The sequence below is a fragment of the Scyliorhinus torazame genome, unplaced genomic scaffold, assembly GCF_047496885.1.
Source record: "Scyliorhinus torazame isolate Kashiwa2021f unplaced genomic scaffold, sScyTor2.1 scaffold_399, whole genome shotgun sequence".
In the NCBI taxonomy this organism is placed as follows: domain Eukaryota; kingdom Metazoa; phylum Chordata; class Chondrichthyes; order Carcharhiniformes; family Scyliorhinidae; genus Scyliorhinus; species Scyliorhinus torazame.
Window position 1 is genome coordinate 43103 of NW_027308126.1, and position 21717 is coordinate 64819.

Sequence of the window (21717 nt, forward strand, 5' to 3'; positions counted from 1 at the left end):
CCTTGAAGTGAACCCAAAGTTTCCCCGGGTACAACATGCCAAATCGGACTTTTGAATAATGCCGTCTTGGCTTTATTAAATTCCGCTTGGCATTTAGCCAACTCGGCCCCAATATCCTGGTAGATATGTAGGCCATCACACTCCCAGACGCAGGTCCACCTGGTCTTCGCCCACCTTAGGATTTCCTTGTCTGCACTGTTGCTTCACAGCACCAGGGTCCCACTTGAGTCACTGTCTGTGCGGAGTCTGCACGTTCTCCCCGTGTCTGCGTGGGTTTCCTCCGGGTGCTCCGGTTTCCTCCCACAAGTCCCGAAAGACGTGCTGTTCGGTGAATTGGACATTCTGAATTCTGCCTGTGTACCCGAACAGGCGCCGGAATGTGGCGACTAGGGACTTTTCACAGTAACGTCATTGCAGTGTTAATGTAAGCCTACTTGTGACACTAATAACAATTATTATATATTATTGTCTTGGAACTTGTGGAGTCTGACGATTACCGCCCCTGGTGATTCCTCGGGTCGTGGCTTCTGGCGAAGCAGCTTATTGACCCGGTCCACCTTGGGGTGGGGGGGGGGGGGGGTGGTTACTGAAGAGCCCCCTTCCGACCAGCTCCCCCTTCCGACCAGCTCCCCAAAGAGATAGCTGAAGAGATTGTGGAGGCATTGGTGATGATATGCAGACACGGGGAGAATGTGCAAACTCCACAGGAACAGTGACCCAGTGCCGGGATCGAACCTGGGTCCTCAGCGCTGTGATTCTTACAGTTTCACACATTACAAAATTGGCCAAATGCGCACCCTCGTAAATAGGACCCTAGCCATTTTCTCACTGTGCAAGCTTGATGCTGAAATAGGGCAAAGGCTTCATGTGGGTTAATGCTGCCATGGTCAGATCATTGCTCAATGTATCACACACAAACTCATGAACAGGCCCAATGCCACCACTTTCAGTCCTGAGAAGTGCCCAGAAGGGCAAAGGCATCTTAAAGGTCTGAACAAAAGGTGAAGCTGGCTTATTTATGCTGCTATGTAGCAGCAATAGGAATGGTGCTCATCACCAACAGGACGCATCCATCAAGCTATGCTACCTATCAAACAAATGAGCAACATGAAATGTGAATTTCAGTGCAGGCGTGATGCAAGGTATGTAGGTCATAAATTCCAAAGACTGGTGGATTGTGTCGAACAGAATGTTCCTTTGGCTGTTCATCACAAGCAAAGTACTTACTGTGCCCAACCAGCCTGTGCTTGCAAAGCTCAAAGCAATGCCCAAAATTAGATGTGATTCCGCGATTGGACATAATTTGCTGAACAATCCTGTGTGTGCTGAAAATTACACTGACAACCAATTTAAGATCTTCAATTGGGCTCAGAGTGGATTGGATTTGTTTATTGTCACGTGTACCGAGGTGCAGTGAAAAGTATTGTTCGGAGTACAGTTCAGACAGATCATTCCGTGCATAAGAAAATACATAACAGGGCAAACATAAAATACACAATGTAAATACATAGACACAGGCATCAGGTGAAATGTACAGGAGTGTTGTACTACTCAGCAAAGAAGGTGTGAAGAAATCAGATCAGTCCATAAGAGGGTTGTTTAGTAGCCTGGTAACAGTGGGGAACAAGCTGTTTTTGAATATGTTAGTGCGTGTTCTCAGACTTTTGTATCTCCTGCCCGATGGAAGGATGAGTAAGCCGGGTGGGAGGAGTCTTTGATTATGCTGCCCACTTTCCGAAGGTAGCAGGTTAGATGGAGTCAATGGATGGGAGGCAGGTTTGTGTGATGGACTAGGCTATGTTTACGACTCTGTAGTTTCTTATGGTCTTGGACCGAGCAGTTGCCATGCCAGGCCGTGATGCAGCCAGATAGGATGCTTTCTATGGTGCATCTGTAAAAGTTAGTAAGAGTTCATGTGGACATGCCGAATTTCCTTAGTTTCCTGAGGAAGTATAGGCGCTGTTGTGCTTTGTTCGTCGTAGCGTCGACGTGGGTGGACCAGGACAGATTGTTGATGTGCAAACCTAGAAATTTGAAGCTGTCAACCATCTCCACCTCGGCCCCATTGATGCTGACAGGGGTGTGTACGATACTTTGCTTCCTGAAGTCAATGACCAGCTCTTTAGTTTTGCTGGTATTGAGGGAGAGATTGTTGTCGTTACACCACTCCACTAGGTTCTCTATCCCCTTTCTGTATTCGGACTCATCGTTGTTCGAGATCCAACCCACTACGGTCGTGTCATCAGCAAACTTGTAGATGGAGCCGGAGCCAAATTTTGCCACACAGTCGTTTGTGTACAGGGAATATAGTAGGGGGCTACGTACGCAGCCTTGCGGGGCCCCAGTAAGAGGTGTTGTTATTTACCCTTACTAATTGTGGTCTATGGGTCAGAAAGTCGAGGATCCAGTTGCAGAGGGAGGAGCTAAGTCCTAGGTTTTGGAGCTTTGATATGAGCTTGGCTGGGATTATGGTGTTGAAGGTGGTGCCAACGTCAATAAATAGGAGTCTGATGCAGTGTGGGGGCAGTTGTGTGTTAGAAGCTACATATATTCATAGAATTTACAGTGCAGGAGGCCATTCGGTCCATCGAGTCTGCACCGGCTCTTGGAAAGAGCACCGCACCTAAACGCACACCTCCCTATCCCTGTAAACCAGTAACCCCACCTTAGCTACGGGCAATTTAGCTGGGCCAATCCACCTAACCTGCACATCTTTGGATTGTGGGAGGAAACCGGAGCACCCGGAGGAAACCCACACAGACACGGGGAGAACATGCAGACTCCGCACAGAGAGTGACCAGAGGCCGGAATCAAACCTGGGACCCTGGAGCTGTGAAGCAACTGTGCTAACGACCGTGCTGCCCATATTAATACAGAGGCCCCTGTTCTTTGTAGGCAGAAAGAATATGTACACACATTGCATCTATTTCAATTAAACAGGCAACAGCTATTCTCTGCTTCATTCCCAAGGAAAATACCTTGATTAAAGTAAAGCTGCCTGGTTTGAATTTAAACAAAGCTTGAAGTTAACTATCAACTAACTGGCAACATCTCTATCAGACTCCACTTGCCAACCAATTAGCACTTTCTTCTCATGGAAGTATAAATTTGTTCCCTTTTTGGTGTTCTTATAAATTAGCCTGAAAAATACAAGATAAAAAACTTTAAAAACGTGTTTTTCCAGCAATATACAAATTGTATAATTGCAAATAACATGGTGCTCGGCCATCACACTCTCCCCCTCATCATCCTCTTTCCTGTCACATTCCTCCTAACACCATCAATCCCTTCTCCACCATCACTCTTGCCACCTCCCAGTTATACTCCGTCACTCTTCCTCCCGTTTCACCCCGTCAAAACATTATACCCATAGCACACCTATTATACACTACAAATTTCAACAGACTCCTTTGCCCCTCAGAATCCCCATGTTTCCTTTTACCCATCCACTCTCAATTTCACTTACCCCCTCACCAGAGAATGACCATTTCTAAAGATTACCTCCACTTAATCACATCACGATCATAATCGAGTCTGCTCCGCCATTCAATCATGGCTGATATTTTCTCATCCCCATTCCCCTGCCTTCTCCCCATAACCCCTGATCCCCTTATTAATCATGAACCTATCTATCTCTGTCTTAAAGACACTCAGTGAATTGGCCTCCACAGCCTTCTGCGGCAAAGATTCACCACCTTCTGGCTGAAGAAATTCCTCCTCATCTCTGTTTTAAAGGATCGTCCCTTTAGTCTGAGATGGTGTCCTCTGCTTCTAGTTTTTCCTACAAGTGGAAACATCCTCTCCACGTCCACTCTATCCAGGCCTCGCAGTATCCTGTAAGTTTCAATAAGATCCCCTCATCCTTCTAAAATCACTGCATGTCCCACCAATCCATTCATTGGGTTACTACTGACCAGAAACATAATTGGATCAGCCACACACACATACGCGCACACACACACACACGTAAACAACTACAAGAGTAGGTTGTGAAAGACTACATTTGTGGCAAGTAACTCACCTCTGGGCTCCCTAAAGTCTGTCCACCATCTAAAGGACACAAGTCAGGAATGTGATGGAATACTATCCACTTGAAATGAATGAAAATCGCTTATTGTCACAAGTAGGCTTCAAATGAAGATACTGTGAAAAGCCCCTAGTCGCCACATTCCGGCGCCTGTTCGGGGAGGCCGGTACGGGAATCGAACCGTGCTGCTGGCCTGCCTTGGTCTGCTTTAAAAGCCAACGATTTAGCCCAGTGTGCTAAACCAGCCCCTATGAGTAAACTTGCCTCGATGAGTGCAGTTCCAACACCATAAAAGGCTCACTATTATTTAGGATAAAACAGCCAGTTTGATTAGCACCCCAACCACCTCCTTAAACATTCACACCCCTCACTGGCTGCATTGTGTACCATGTACAGGAGAAACAGCAGTAACTTGCCAAAGCTCCTTTAACAGCACCGCCCAAACACACTTTCACCAAGACTGTGAAGGGCAGCAGATGCATGGGAACATCACTACCTGCAGATTTTTCTTGAAGTTGCACACCATCCTGCCTTGGAATTATATTACCATTCTTCATCATCACGAGTTAAAATCATGGAACTCTCTAATTGTACTGTACACGTGTACTTGCACCATGCAGGCTGTGTAGTTCAAGGCAGCATCTCCCTGCCACCTTCTCAAAGGCAATTATGGATAGGTAATAAATACTGGTCTTGCAGTGAAGCCCACACTCCATGAATGAATAAAGATCCCCATTACTCTGGCCTCCTCGATCACACTGAAACACCATCCCCCCCCCCCCCCCCCCCCCCCCACTCCCATCAGCACTGTCTTAATAGTCATGAATAAAACACACTAAAGGCACAATAAGTAAAATTGATTATTTTATTTATATACATGTACAGAGAAGCACCACTGCAGATCCAGTGCAGATACAATCCTTTGTCTATAATACAGGTTGGGTAATGCCTGAGGAAAGCCCTCTCTGGTGGAGTTTCTCACCCATTCACTTTGGTATTTCAATCGGTGATTGAAAGGAATCGCTGGCAACACTCAGTTACAAAAATAGAATTTTGTTGGCAATGAAGAGACGCTCCTGGATTTTCAGGAGCTGAATACATTTCTAATGAATATGAAGCTTTTAAGTAGTCAGTTTACTCACAAGAACAAAGCCGTCATCTCCCTGGGCCACCTTTCAATTTACAACCCTCTGACTAAGCATGTGCCTCTGAAATGTTTTGGGACTTTGTCTATATTAAAGGTGCTTTACAACTGGAAGTTGTCCTTGCTGCTGTCACTATTTTCCTTCGCGCTGTCCCTCATCACTCAGTAGTCCACACTTTAAATATGTTGCAATAAGATGCAAAGCAGGAGGTTACTCTCCTGGCTGAAAATTACTACTTTGTAACTGTGGGCGAGAACTCAATTTCTGCAGCAAACACATTTAAAGTGAGGCTGGGCTAGTTATCGGAGTGATAGGTGATGTGACAGTATGAAACCGAACTGTTCAATGAACAGTTCAAGCGTGGAGTGCAGGTCAGGAGACGTGTAAAGTGCAGAGTCAATGTAGTGTTAACCATGGTGCAAACCAGCCATCAGTGTGGAAGGTGCTGGGAGTGAGCAGGGAGCCTCGGGCCTCCTGCGTGGCACAGATTGGAAATTACATCCAACATTGGGCCCATTTTGCCGATGAGATGAAAATCGCTTATTGTCACAAGTAGGCTTCAATGAAGTTACTGTGAAAAGCCCCTAGTCGCCACATTCCGGCGCCTGTTCGGGGAGGCTGGTACGGCAATTGAACCGTGCTGTTGGCCTGCTTGGTCGGCTTTAAAAGCCAGCGATTTAGCCCAGTGTGCTAAACCAGCCACGTTTCCTCCCAATCTTAATTTTAAAAGTTTAAATCAATGTAAAGAGCCAGGGAAAGCAAGCAGTGAAAGAACAATAGCTTCTTTCATTAGATAGGCAAACAGGTATTTTGCCATCGCTCACGGGCACAGTTTAACATGGATTTGGATTTTTGTTTATTGTCACGTGTACCGAGGTACAGTGAAACGTATTTTTCTGCGAGCAGCTCAACAGATAATTAAGTACATGAAAAGAAAAGAAAAGAAAATACATAATAGGGCAACACAAGGTAAGTGGGGTAGCTTGGAAATGTTTTCTGCAACATATTTATGCTATAACACTATTGAAGACAAAATACAAAGCAGGTTTCCAGGAGGTTAAATAGTTTAAAAATGATTAGAAATTGCAAACAAGCCCCACAAAAACTGACCCTTTCTTGAAGAGCCAGAAAATCTGGTGGCAATGTTAAAAGAACCTTGAGCAATCAGAGATTCCTGCTCCCTATCCCAGGCTCCTACCTCATCCCAGTCCCTCTTCCTGGCCCCAAGCTCCCACGCCCTTTCCAATAATACTGCATGGTTAGTGGGCTATAGTATGGTCAGGATTTACAGCATTGACCTGTAGCTGAATTGTTCAAATCTGCAAATTTGTGTGTGATCTGCCTATTCTACAAAGATGGCTTAAAAGAATGGTCAGGGACAGAGCCAGCTGTCACACAATCTCTCTGAAGCCAGTGTTAAATACATAGATATTCAGAACCCTTCAGCAATCTCTAAATCCTTCATCAATCAAATTACATTGCCATAGATCTTCAGCATCCAAGTGACATGGGGCTGGTTTAGCACAGGGCTAAAAAGCTGGCTTTTCAAACATGCCAGCAGCACGGTTCAATTCCCGTACCAGCCTCCCCGAACAGGCGCCGGAATGTGGCGACTTGGGGCTTTTCACAGTAACTTCATTGAAGCCTACTTGTGACAATAAGCGATTTTCATTTCATTCATTTCATTTCAACAGTGTGGCCTCAAGATCTCATTTTCAATTCTCTCTTTAGAAACACAAACTCTATTGGACGAAGCGTGACCACTCCAGCTCCTCCCGTCTGCAGGATAGGGGGAAGGGGCAGGGGCAGGAGCAAGGGGCAGGGGCAGGAGCAAGGGGAAGGGGCCGGAGCAGGGGGAAGGGGCAGGAGCAGGGGGAAGGGGCAGGAGCAGGGGCAGGGGGAAGGGGCAGGAGCAGGGGCAGGAACAGGTGGGGCTGGAAGACAATGTGAAAGGACGAGACTCCATTTCCAATCCACGCTACGGTAAATAGGGTGTAGGTCAGAGGATAACAGTGATGGGAAAAGCAGGGGAATTCTTTGGAAGCAGTTGTCCTGGAAGAGGGCAGTGTTTGAGGAGTGGGGGAGGGCAGGAGACCGTCTCTCCTCACCCAGTGGGCCAGTCACAGCTTACACCCATGGTTTAGGTCAAGTTATTGAAGCCTCATTACCAATAGCTAGCAGCTCTAACTGGCTCATGAGGCTATGTCCCTATAATTGGACTGGATTGAGGCCCCAGACATACTTTGTCAGACACTATTCTCAGCATACCCATACATTAAATATAAGGAAACACCAAGGGCCACATGGAGGCCTTAAGAATGCCCAACTAATTTCACTGTTGTATCCAACGTGTAGATAAAAACAGTAATCAAGCAGCGGACCAATCAGATCAGATCCAGGAGCCCACCAGGCTGCTCAAGGTCACCTGCAGTGTGACGACGCTAAGCTTTACAGCCAAAGCTTCATAATTAACAGAGAGGCCTACCCAATGACCCTACCCGGATACAAGCACAAACATGTAACACTTCAATGATAAAGTTAATAGACTAACAGTAACAGGTCCAGTTTCAGCTCACTTACCCTTTTTGCTGGCTTGTGACAACACTGTGCTCACTTTAGCTCTTTTGTTCAATGGGAACGTTACCCCAGGATTGGCCGTTGTCACACCAATAATAGAGATAACACCAGAACCAGCTAGCATCACATGTTACCAAGATCTTGTAAATCAAATTATAAAACTATATGCTCCAAAGTTAAAACTGTGTTATCTTCACAGTAAAAACTTAATGTACAATCATAAAAATTCTGTGAAGTTCAGTTAATCACAAAAAGGCACATTTGGCAACAAACAGCATTATCGAGAGGTCTCTGTTATAGTATTAGACTCAGAATAATCAGACTCGAGATTCCTCCCGTTCTCACAAGAACCTGCGACCTCCCGCCAGTCCCAATCGTGCTCTTGCAGGTTAAATTCCCAGAGAAGCAGCAATGCTCTTTGGTTTTGATGAGTGCAGTGATCGAAAGATCTCTCCTGGCAATGACTATCTTCCTCACACTAACAGTCCCATCCGGGTCACTTTGGCTGACAGAAATGAGTGAATAACAAAGACGACAGGCTTTGGGCAGGAATGCAAGTCCAGGTGCTGGAAAAGATGGAGAAAGTGGTGAGATATATACAGAAAGCAGCAGAGCAAATCTACAACACAGTAACTAATGTGGGGAAGGAATACACACAACTACATGATTCTGCAGCGCAGAAACAGTCCAATCAGTCCCTCCTGGCACTAATGTTCCACCCAAGCCTCACCCCCATCCTTCCCCATCAATCTCCACTCCCTTCTCCCTCAAACTTATCCAATTTTGCCTTAAATATGCTATTTGCCTCAATCACTCAATGTGTTAAGAGTGTTACATACTCTCTAATGCTCTGGGTAATTAAGTTGCTTATTTCTTGATGACTTGGATCTTATAGTGATAGCCTATCATTTTGCCAGTAATGAGGTAGGAGTGTTGCTACAGCATAAACACCATGTTATAGTAAGAGCTGTACTTATCCCACTATCCCAATGTGCTGGATAAACACAGTTCTCAATGGCAGCCTGATGCCATGTCAAGGATTCACACTCTTGAAGACTGGTTTGAAAATCATCTGAACCTCAGAACTCCAAATTATTCTCCAGCAGCTGCACCTTTATATTCCACCCTGTGCTTCAGATACAGGTTGGGCTTTATTAAGTTTTGTTGCTAGGCGTTAGTATTCACAGAAGCAAATAATTGTCTCTTTAAGATTGTGAACAGCACAGTTTGCCACCCATTTCACTAATCCAAAACACGAAAATCCTGATTTGCCCATTTCTACAACTATCTATCTAATTAACACGTAAATTTTCAAATCATCGCCCTCACGGTCAGTCTGTTCCATTCAATTACTCCCTTTGAGTAAAAACAATTAATTTGTCTTTGCACCACCTGACTTCAGAGTTTCAGCTGGTTTCCTCTTGTTCAAGGATTTGTGACAATTTCCAACATATTGGGAAAGTTCATTTAAAACGGCAATACTTCAGTTAGAGAAAGGGAAGAGCTGATGGTACCCGAATTGAAAGGTTTTATTTGTGAGCAAAAATAGGACAGCTTGAACATCATTGCTCTATAAATGCGAAAGCTAAGAGTTTTAAAAAAAATTTAGATTACCCAATTATTTTTTCCAATTAAGGGGCAATTTAGTGTGACCAATCCACCTACTCTGCACATCTTTGGGTTGTGGGGGCGAAACCCACGCAGACACAGGGAGAATGTGCAAACTCCACACGGACAGTAACCCAGGGCCGGGATCGAACCTGGCACCTCAGTGCCGTGAGGCAGCTGTGCTAACGACTAGGCCACCGTGCTGCCCAGAAAGCTATGGGGTTGACCAAATTATTGATGAACATTCTTTAAAATTAGGAGAGAGTCTGGCTGATACAGAGAAGAATCTCCCAATCGTGAGGGAGACCAGAACATAAGAACTAGGAGCAGGAGTCGGCCATCTGGCCCCTCGAGCCTGCTCCACCATTCAATGAGATCATGGCTGATCTTTTGTGGACTCAGCTCCACTTTCCGGCCCGAACACCATAACCCTTAATACCTTTATTCTTCAAAAACTATCTATCTTGATCTTAAAAACATTTAATGAAGGAGCCTCTACTGCTTCACTGGGCAAGGAATTCCATAGATTCACAACCCTTTGGGTGAAGAAGTTCCTCCTAAACTCAGTCCTAAATCTACTTCCCCTTATTTTGAGGCTATGCCCCCTAGTTCTGCTTTTACCGCCAGTGGAAACAACCTGCCCGCATCTATCCTATCTATTCCCTTCATAATCTTATATGTTTCTATAAGAGCCCCCCTCATCCTTCTAAATTCCAACGAGTACAGTCCCAGTCTACTCAACCTCTCCTCGTAATCCAACCCCTTCAGCTCTGGGATTAACCTAGTGAATCTCCTCTGCACACCCTCCAGTGCCAGTACGTCCTTTCTCAAGTAAGGAGACCAAAACTGAACACAGTACTCCAGGTGTGGCCTCACTAACACCTTATACAATTGGGAGTCATAAATATGGCAATCACTAATAAGCCCAATGGGGAATTCAGAACTTCTTTATCCAGAGGTGGTGAGAATGTAATATGTGATACCACAAGTGGATGAAGTGAATATCAGTGTTTTCAGGGGAAGCTAGATCTGTTCACCTGAGAGGCAGATGGAAGTCTAATCATAGCACACTTTGCTTCCCTACATGCCTATCATCCTCTTTCTGAAGTAGAATCCTTCAATTACACATGAACGTATGAGTTAAGAGTAGGCCACTCGGCCCCATGAGCCTGCTGCATCATATATAACATAATGACATTCCTGTGTACCCCATATAACCGTGCCCCCCCCCCCCCCCCCCCCGCCTTGCTTTCCAAAATCTATCCACCTCTGCCTTAAAAATATTCAAAGACTGCTTCTACTGCCTTTTCAGGAATAGAGTTCCATCAACATGTCGAGGGTCAAACAAGAGATGGTGCAGCGCTGGGCCTAGTTCTGGGGAGCAAAGCCGGACAGGTGTTCGAGGAGCATTTTAGTGATAGCGACCATAGCACTGTAAGTTTTAAATTTGCCATGGAAAAGGAAAGCGATAGTCTGCAAAAAGGGTTTTGGATTGGGGAAGGCTGATTTAATTAAAATAAGGCAGGATCTGGCCAAAGTAGAGTGGGAACAGCTACCTCCGGGTAAATCAACAGCAGAACGGAGGAGGGGGGAGGAATCCCAAGATATATCAGAAGTATACCAATGGGAAGAGGATAAGCAGGGAAAGAGCAGGGCGCTTTCGGGACTAAGGGGATAATCTGTGTCTCGAGCCAGGTGACATTGGTAGGGTGTAAACGAGTACTGCACATGAGGATGTGGGGGCAGAATTCAGACAGAGTGACCGTGAGGTTCTTCACCAGTTTAACATTGGGAGTGAGGAGGTGCTGGAGGTTCTGGCGGCTTCTAAGTGGACAAATCCCAGGCTCGGATGAGTTGCATCTCAGACTGCTTTGGGAGACAAGGGAGGAAATTACAGGGGCTCTGACCACAGGGGAGGTATTCGAGGACGGCTAATGTGGCTCAATTTTCAAGGGTGGTAGAGGTAAACCAGGGAATTAGGGTCTCACATTTGTGGTTGGGAGGAAAACTATTGGGGGAAATTCTGAAGGTCAGAATCAATCTCCACTTAGAGAGACAAGGTTTGATCAGGAATAGTCAGCATGGCTTTGTCAGGGGAGAGGACATGCCTAACAAATTTGATTGAACTTTTGGAGGAGGTGACCAGGTGTGTAGATGAGGGTAGGACAGTTGATATGGATTTCAGCAAAGGTTTTGACAAGGTCCCACATGAGATACTGATAAAGAAGGCAAATGCACATGGGATCCATGGTAATGTGGCAAGTTGGATCCAAAATTGGCTTAGTGATGGGAGATAGAGGATGGTGGTAGAAGGCTGTTTGTGTGACTGGACAGGGATCAGTGCTGGGTCTCTTATTATTTGTGATATATATAAACGATATAGAAGAAAATGTGTGCGCGTGTTTGTGGGGAGGTGGAGAGAGATAAGTAAGTTTGCAAATGACACGAAGGTTGGCCTGGTGGTTGGCAGTGAAGGTGGTCGGCTTTGGTTACAGGAGATAGACGGGTTGGTGAGATGGAATTTAACCCTGATAAGTGAAAGGTGATGCACTTTGGAAGGAGTATTACAACAAGGGAGTCCTCAATGAATGGCAGCACATGAGGAAGTTCAGAGGAACAGAGGGATCTTGGGGTGCTTGTCCACAGATCCCTTAAGGTGTGAGGACAGGTTAATAGAGTTAAGAAGGCATACGGGGCACCCAAAGCAGTCTGAGATGCATTTAGAAGCAGGGAGGTTATATTGCAGCTGTACAAGACTTTGGTTAAGCCACAGCTGGGGTACTGTGTTCAGCTCTGGTCACCGCACTATGGGAAGGATGTGATTTGTATTGGAGGGCGTGCAGAGGAGATTCATCATTGATCATAGAATTTACAGTGCAGGAGGCCATTCGGCTCATTGAGTCTACACCGGCTCTTGGAAAGAACACCCTACCCAAGGTCAACACCTCCACCCTATCCCCACAACCCAGTAACCCCACACAACACTAAGGGCAATTTTGGACACTAAGGGCAATTTATCACGGCCAATCCACCTAACCTGCACATCTTTGGACTGTGGGAGGAAACCGGAGCACCCGGAGGAAACCCACGCACACACGGGGAGTATGTGCAGACTCCGCACAGACAGTGACCCAAGCCGGCATAGAACCTGGGACCCTGGAGCTGTGAAGCAATTGTGCTATCCACAATGCTACTGTGCTGCCCAATTTCACCAGGATGTGCCTGGGATGGAGCATTTTAGCTATGAAGAGAGGCTGGATAGGCTTGGGTTGTTTGCTTTGGAGCAGATAAGACTGAGGGGGATCCGACTGAGGTGTATAGGATTATGAGGGGCATGGACAGGGTAGATAGAAAACAGCTGTGCCCCTTAGTTGAAGGGAGAATAACAAGGGGGAATAATTTTAAGGTTTAAAAGAGGGGATTTTAGGCATTTCAGGGATAAATTCCATCTGCCCATCTGAGCAACCCGTCTATCTCCTCCTGTAACCAAAGACCACTTTCTTCACTGTCAACCAGCCGACCAATCTTCGCGTCATTTGCAAACTTACCTCTTTGTTTTTTCACCCAGAGGGTGGAGGGAATCTGGAATGCACTGTCTGAATCTGGAATGCACTATCTGTGGGAATCTGGAATGCACTGTCTGTGGGAATCTGGAATGCACTGTCTGTGGGAAACTGGAATGCAGTCTGTTGGAAACTGGAATGCACTGTTTGTAGGAATCTGGAATGCACTGTCTGAATCTGGAATGCACTGTCTGAATCTGGAATGCACTGTGGGAATCTGGAATGCACTGTCTGAATCTGGAACGCACTGTCTGAATCTGGAACGCACTGTCTGAATCTAGAATGCACTGTCTGTGGGAATCTGGGGCGAAATTCTCCCCAAACGGCGCGATGCCCGCCGACTGGCGCCCAAAACGGCACCAATCAGACGGGCATCGCGCCGCCCCAAAGGTGCGGAATGCTCCGCATCTTTGGGGGCCGAGCCCCAACATTGAGGGGCTAGGCCGGCGCCGGAGGGATTTCCGCCCCGCCAGCTGGCGGAAACAGCTTTTGTTGCCCCGCCAGCTGGCGCGGAAATGACATGTCGGGGCGGCGCATGCGTGGGAGCGACAGCGGCCGCTGACAGTTTCCCGCGCATGCGCAGTGGAGAGAGTCTCTTCCGCCTCCGCCATGGTGGAGACCGTTGCGGAGGCGGAAGGGAAAGAGTGCCCCCAGGGCACAGGCCCGCCCGCGGAGCGGTGGGCCCCGATCGCGGGCCAGGCCACCGTGGGGGCACCCCCCGGGGTCAGATCGCCCTGCGCCCCCCCCCCCCCCCCCCCCCACCAGGACCCCGGAGCCCGCCCACGCCACCTTGTCCCGCCAGTAAATAGGTACTCTAATTTACGCCGGCGGGACGGGCAATTTATTAGCGAGACTTCGGCCCATCTGGGGGGTCGGAGAATGACGCCCCTGGAATGCACTGTCTGAATCTAGAATGCACTGTCTGTGGGAATCTGGAAGGCACTGTCTGAATCTGGAATGCACTGTCTGTGGGAATCTGGAATGCACTGTCATAATCTGGAATGCACTGTCAGAATCTGGAATGCACTGTCTGAATCAGGAATGCACTGTCTGTGGGAATCTGGAATGCACTGTCATAATCTGGAATGCACTGTCATAATCTGGAATGCACTGTCAGAATCTGGAATGCACTGTCTGAATCAGGAATGCACTGTCTGTGGGAATCTGGAATGCGCTGTCTGTGGGAATCTGGAATGCACTGTCAGAAGGAATCTGGAATGCACTGTCAGAAGGAAACTGGAATGCACTGTCTGAATCTGGAATGCACTATCTGTGGGAATCTGGAATGCACTGTTTGTAGGAATCTGGAATGCAGTGTCTGAATCTGGAATGCATTGTCTGAATCTGGAATGCACTGTCTGAATCTGGCATGCACTGTCTGAATCTGGAATGCATTGTTTGAATCTAGAATGCACTGTCTGAATCTGGAATGCACTGTCTGAATCTGGCATGCACTGTCTGAATTGGAATGCACTGTCTGAATTGGAATGCACTGTCTGAATTGGAATGCACTGTCTGTGGGACTCTGGAATGCACTGTCTGTGGGACTCTGGAATGCACTGTCTGTGGGACTCTGGAATGCACTGTCTGTGGGAATCTGGAATGCACTGCCTGTGGGAAACTGGAATGCAGTCTGTTGGAAACTGGAATGCACTGTCTGAATCTGGAATGCACTGTCTGAATCTGGAATGCACTGTCTGAATCTGAAATGCACTGTGGGAATCTGGAATGCACTGTCTGTGGGAAACTGGAATGCACTGTCTGAATCTGGAATGCACTGTCTGTGAGAATCTGAAATGCACTGTCTGAATCTGGAATGCACTGTCTGAATCTAGAATGCACTGTCTGAATCTAGAATGCACTGTCTGAATCTAGAATGCACTGTCTGAATCTAGAATGCACTGTCTGAATCTAGAATGCACTGTCTGAATCTAGAATGCACTGTCTGTGGGAATCTGGTATGCACTGTCTGTGGGAATCCGGAATGCACTGTCTGAATCTGGAATGCACTGTCTGAATCTGGAATGCACTGTCTGTGGGAATCTGGAATGCACTGTCTGTGGGAATCTGGAATGCACTGTCTGTGGGAATCTGGAATGCACAGTCTGTGGGAATCTGGAATGCACAGTCTGTGGGAATCTGGAATGCACGGTCTGAATCTGGAATGCACGGTCTGAATCTGGAATGCACTGTCTGAATCTGGAATGCACTGTCTGTGGGAAACTGGAATGCACTGTCTGAATCTGGAATGCACTGTCAGTGGGAATCTGGAATGCACTGTCTGTGGGAATCTGGACTGCACTGTCTGAATCTAGAATGCACTGTCTGAATCTAGAATGCACTGTCTGTGGGAATCTGGAATGCACTGTCTGAATCTGGAATGCACTGTCTGAATCTGGAATGCACTGTCTGTGGGAATCTGGAATGCACTGTCATAATCTGGAATGCACTGTCATAATCTGGAATGCACTGTCATAATCTGGAATGCACTGTCATAATCTGGAATGCACTGTCTGTGGAAATCTGGAATGCACTGTCTGAATCTTGAATGCACTGTCTGAATCTTGAATGCACTGTCTGAATCTTGAATGCACTGTCTGAATCTGGAATGCACTGTCTGAATCTGGAATGCACTGTCTGTGGGAATCTGGAATGCACTGTCTGTAGGAATCTGGAATGCACTGTCTGAATCTGGAATGCACTGTGGGAATCTGGAATGCACTGTGGGAATCTGGAATGCACTGTCTGTGGGAAACTGGAAAGCACTGTCTGAATCTGGAATGCACGGTCTGTGGGTATCTGGAATGCACTGTCTGTAGGAATCTGGAATGCACTGTCTGAATCTGGAATGCACTGTCTGTGGGAATCCGGAATGTACTGTCTGTAGGAATCTGGAATGCACTGTCTGAATCTGGAATGCACTGTCTGTGGGAATCTGGAATGCACTGTCTGAATCTGGAATGCAGTGTCTGTGGGAATCTGGAATGCACTGTCTGAATCTTGAATGCACTGTCTGAATCGTGAATGCACTGTCTGTGGGAATCTGGAATGCACTGTCTGTGGGAATCTGGAATGTACTGTCTGTGGGAATCTGGAATGCACTGTCTGTGGGAAACTGGAATGCACTGTCTGAATCTGGAATGCACGGTCTGTGGGTATCTGGAATGCACTGCCTGTAGGAATCTGGAATGCACTGTCTGTGGGAATCCGGAATGTACTGTCTGTAGGAATCTGGAATGCACTGTCTGAATCTGGAATGCACTGTCTGAATCTGGAATGCACTGTCTGTGGGAATCGGGAATGCACTGTCTGAATCTGGAATGCACTGTCTGAATCTGGAATGCACTGTCTGAATCTGGAATGCACTGTCTGAATCTGGAATGCACTGTCTGAATCTGGAATGCACTGTCTGAATCTGGAATGCACTGTCTGAATCTGGAATGCACTGTCTGTGGGAATCTGGAATGCACTGTCTGAATCTGGAATGCACTGTCTGAATCTTGAATGCACTGTCTGTGGGAATCTGGAATGCACTGTCTGTGGGAATCTGGAATGCACTGTCTGTGGGAATCTGGAATGCACTGTCTGTGGGAATCTGGAATGCACTGTCTGTGGGAATCTGGAATGCACTGTCTGTGGGAATCTGGAATGCACTGTCTGTGGGAAACTGGAATGCACTGTCTGAATCTGGAGTGCACTGTCTGTGGGAATCTGGAATGCACTGTCTGTGGGAAACTGGAATGCACTGTCTGAATCTGGAATGCACTGTCTGTGGGAATCTGGAATGCACTGTCTGTGGGAATCTGGAATGCACTGTCTGTGGGAATCTGGAATGCACTGTGTGGGGAAACTGGAATGCACTGTCTGAATCTGGAATGCACTGTCTGTGGGAATCTGGAATGCACTGTCTGTGGGAATCTGGAACGCACTGTCTGAATCTGGATGCACTGTCTGTGGGAATCTGGAATGCACTGTCTGAATCTGGAATGCACTGTCTGTGGGAATCTGGGATGCACTGTCTGAATCTGGAATGCACTATCTGTGGGAATCTGGTATGCACTGTCTGTGGGGAAACTGGAATGCACTGTCTGAATCTGGAATGCGCTATCTGTGGGGATCTGGAATGCACTGTCTTAATCTGGAATGCACTGTCTGTGGGAAACTGGAATGCACTGTCTGTGGGAAACTGGAATGCACTGTCTTAATCTGGAATGCACTATCTGTGGGAAACTGGAATGCACTGTCTGTGGGAAACTGGAATGCACTGTCTGAATCTGGAATGCACTGTCTGAATCTGGAATGCACTGTCTGAATCTGGAATGCACTGTCTGAATCTGGAATGCACTGTCTGAATCTGGAATGCACTGTCTGAATCTGGAATGCACTGTCTGTGCGAATCTGGAATGCACTGTGTGGGGAAACTGGAATGCACTGTCTGTGGGAATCTGGAATGCACTGTGTGGGGAAACTGGAATGCACTGTCTGAATCTGGAATGCACTGTCTGTGGGAATCTGGAATGCACTGTCTGTGGGAATCTGGAATGCACTGTCTGTGGGAATCTGGAACGCACTGTCTGTGGGAATCTGGAATGCACTGTCTGAATCTAGAATGCACCGTCTGTGGGAATCTGGAATGCACTGTCTGTGGGAATCTGGAATGCACTGTCTGAATCTGGAATGCACTGTCTGAATCTGGATGCACTGTCTGTGGGAATCTGGGATGCACTGTCTGTGGGAATCTGGAATGCACTGTCTGTGGGAATCTGGAATGCACTGTCTGAATCTAGAATGCACTGTCTGAATCTGGAATGCACTGTCTGTGGGAATCTGGTATGCACTGTCTGTGGGGAAACTGGAATGCACTGTCTGAATCTGGAATGCACTAACTGTGGGGATCTGGAATGCACTGTCTTAATCTCGAATGCACTGTCTGTGGGAAACTGGAATGCACTGTCTGTGGGAAACTGGAATGCAGTCTGTTGGAAACTGGAATGCTCTGTCCGAATCTGGAACGCACTGTCTGAATCTGGAACGCACTGTCTGAATCTAGAATGCACTGTCTGTGGGAATCTGGAAGGCACTGTCTGAATCTGGAATGCACTGTCTGTGGGAATCTGGAATGCACTGTCATAATCTGGAATGCACTGTCTGAATCTGGAACGCACTGTCTGAATCTGGAATGCACTGTCTGAATCTAGAATGCACTGTCTGTGGGAATCTGGGGCGAAATTTTCCCCAAACGGCGCGATGCCCGCCGACTGGCGCCCAAAACGGAACCAATCAGACGGGCATCGCGCCGTCCCAAAGGTGCGGAATGCTCCGCATCTTTGGGGGCCGAGCCCCAACATTGAGGGGCTAGGCCGGCGCCGGAGGGATTTCCGCCCCGCCAGCTGGCGGAAACGGCCTTTGTTGCCCCGCCAGCTGGCGCGGAAATGACATGTCGGGGTGGCGCATGCGTGGGAGCGACAGCGGCCGCTGACAGTTTCCCGCGCATGCGCAGTGGAGAGAGTCTCTTCCACCTCCGCCATGGTGGAGACCGTTGCGGAGGCGGAAGGGAAAGAGTGCCCCCAGGGCACTGGCCCGCCCGCGGAGCGGTGGGCCCCGATCGCGGGCCAGGCCACCGTGGGGGCTCCCCCCGGAGTCAGACCACCCTGCGCGCCCCCCCCCCCCTCCATCAGGACCCCGGAGCCCGCCCACGCCGCCTTGTCCCGCCAGTAAATAGGTACTCTAATTTACGCCGGCGGGACAGGCAATTTATCAGCGAGACTTCGGCCCATCTGGGGGGTCGGAGAATGACGCCCCTGGAATGCACTGTCTGAATCTAGAATGCACTGTCTGTGGGAATCTGGAAGGCACTGTCTGAATCTGGAATGCACTGTCTGTGGGAATCTGGAATGCACTGTCATAATCTGGAATGCACTGTCAGAATCTGGAATGCACTGTCAGAATCTGGAATGCACTGTCAGAATCTGGAATGCACTGTCAGAATCTGGAATGCACTGTCTGAATCTGGAATGCGCTGTCTGTGGGAATCTGGAATGCGCTGTCTGTGGGAATCTGGAATGCGCTGTCTGTGGGAATCTGGAATGCACTGTCAGAAGGAATCTGGAATGCACTGTCTGAATCTGGAATGCACTGTCTGTGGGAATCTGGAATGCACTGCCAGAAGGAATCTGGAATGCACTGTCTGAATCTGGAATGCACTGTCTGAATCTGGCATGCACTGTCTGAATCTGGCATGCACTGTCTGAATCTGGCATGCACTGTCTGAATCTGGCATGCACTGTCTGAATCTGGCATGCACTGTCTGAATCTGGCATGCACTGTCTGAATCTGGCATGCACTGTCTGAATCTGGCATGCATTGTCTGAATCTGGCATGCACTGTCTGAATTGGAATGCACTGTCTGAATTGGAATGCACTGTCTGAATTGGAATGCACTGTCTGTGGGACTATGGAATGCACTGTCTGTGGGACTCTGGAATGCACTGTCTGTGGGAATCTGGAATGCACTGTCTGTGGGAATCTGGAATGCAATGTCTGTGGGAAACTGGAATGCACTGTCTGAATCGCGAATGCACTGCCTGTGGGAAACTGGAATGCAGTCTGTTGGAAACTGGAATGCACTGTCTGAATCTGGAATGCACTGTCTGAATCTGAAATGCACTGTGGGAATCTGGAATGCACTGTCTGTGAGAATCTGAAATGCACTGTCTGAATCTGGAATGCACTGTCTGAATCTAGAATGCACTGTCTGAATCTAGAATGCACTGTCTGAATCTAGAATGCACTGTCTGTGGGAATCTGGAATGTACTGTCTGTGGGAATCCGGAATGCACTGTCTGAATCTGGAATGCACTGCCTGAATCTGGAATGCACTGTCTGAATCTGGAATGCACTGTCTGAATCTGGAATGCACTGTCTGAATCTGGAATGCACTGTCTGTGGGAATCTGGAATGCACTGTCTGTGGGAATCTGGAATGCACAGTCTGTGGGAATCTGGAATGCACGGTCTGAATCTGGAATGCACGGTCTGAATCTGGAATGCACGGTCTGAATCTGGAATGCACTGTCTGAATCTGGAATGCACTGTCTGAATCTAGAATGCACTGTCTGAATCTAGAATGCACTGTCTGAATCTAGAATGCACTGTCTGTGGGACTCTGGAATGCACTGTCTGTGGGAATCCGGAATGCACTGTCTGAATCTGGAATGCACTGTCTGAATCTGGAATGCACTGTCTGAATCTGGAATGCACTGTCTGAATCTGGAATGCACTGTCTGAATCTGGAATGCACTGTCTGAATCTGGAATGCACTGTCTGAATCTGGAATGCACTGTCTGTGGGAATCTGGAATGCACTGTCTGTGGGAATCTGGAATGCACAGGCTGTGGGAATCTGGAATGCACAGTCTGTGGGAATCTGGAATGCACGGTCTGAATCTGGAATGCACGGTCTGAATCTGGAATGCACTGTCTGAATCTGGAATGCACTGTCTGAATCTGGAATGCACTGTGGGGATCTGGAATGCACTGTCTGTGGGAAACTGGAATGCACTGTCTGAATCTGGAATGCACTGTCAGTGGGAATCTGGAATGCACTGTCTGTGGGAATCTGGACTGCACTGTCTGAATCTAGAATGCACTGTCTGAATCTAGAATGCACTGTCTGAATCTAGAATGCACTGTCTGAATCTGGAATGCACTGTCTGTGGGAATCTGGAATGCAGTGTCTGTAGGAATCTGGAATGCACTGTCTGAATCTGGAATGCACTGTGGGAATCTGGAATGCACTGTCTGTGGGAATCTGGAATGCACTGTCTGTGGGAATCTGGAATGCAATGTCCGTGGGAATCTGGAATGCACTGTCTGAATCTGGAATGCACTGTCATAATCTGGAATGCACTGTCTGAATCTGGAATGCACTGTCTGTGGAAATCTGGAATGGGCTGTCTGTAGGCATCTGGAATGCACTGTCTGAATCTGGAATGCACTGTCTGTGGGAATCTGGAATGCAGTGTCTGTAGGAATCTGGAATGCACTGTCTGAATCTGGAATGCACTGTGGGAATCTGGAATGCACTGTGGGAATCTGGAATGCACTGTCTGTGGGAAACTGGAAAGCACTGTCTGAATCTGGAATGCACTGTCTGTGGGAATCCGGAATGTACTGTCTGTAGGAATCTGGAATGCAGTGTCTGAATCTGGAATGCACTGTCTGTGGGGATCTGGAATGCACTGTCTGTGGGAATCTGGAATGCACTGTCTGAATCTGGAATGCACTGTCGGAATCTGGAATGCACTGTCTGAATCTGGAATGCACTGTCTGAATCTTGAATGCACTGTATGTGGGAATCTGGAATGCACTGTCTGTGGGAATCTGGAATGCACTGTCTGTGGGAATCTGGAATGCACTGTCTGTGGGAATCTGGAATGCACTGTCTGTGGGAAACTGGAATGCACTGTCTGTGGGAAACTGGAATGCACTGTCTGAATCTGGAATGCACTGTCTGTGGGAATGTGGAATGCACTGTCTGTGGGAATATGGAATGCACTGTCCGAATCTGGAATGCACTCTCTGAATCTAGAATGCACTGTCTCAATCTAGAATGCACTGTCTGTGGGAATCTGGAATGCACTGTCTGTGGGAATCTGGAATGCACTGTCTGAATCTGGAATGCACTGTCTATGTGAATCTGCAATGCACTGTCTGTGGGAAATTGGAATGCACTGTCTGAATCTGGAATGCACTGTCTGTGGGAATCTGGAATGCACTGTCTGTGGGAATCTGGAATGC

The 21717-nt window shown here is 47.6% G+C and overlaps 1 protein-coding gene across 1 annotated transcript in view; it reads right to left on the reverse strand.

Annotated features, from left to right (window-relative positions):
- Positions 1–4878: 4878 nt before the first annotated feature.
- LOC140406274 (beta-2-syntrophin-like) overlaps positions 4879–21717 on the reverse strand; it is a 111318-nt gene continuing 94479 nt past the window's right edge. Inside the window, exon 6 of the mRNA XM_072494384.1 lies at positions 4879–8315. Within this exon, the coding sequence (XP_072350485.1) occupies positions 8223–8315 (93 nt within the window). The 3' untranslated portion in view covers positions 4879–8222. The remainder of the gene's footprint in view (positions 8316–21717) is intronic.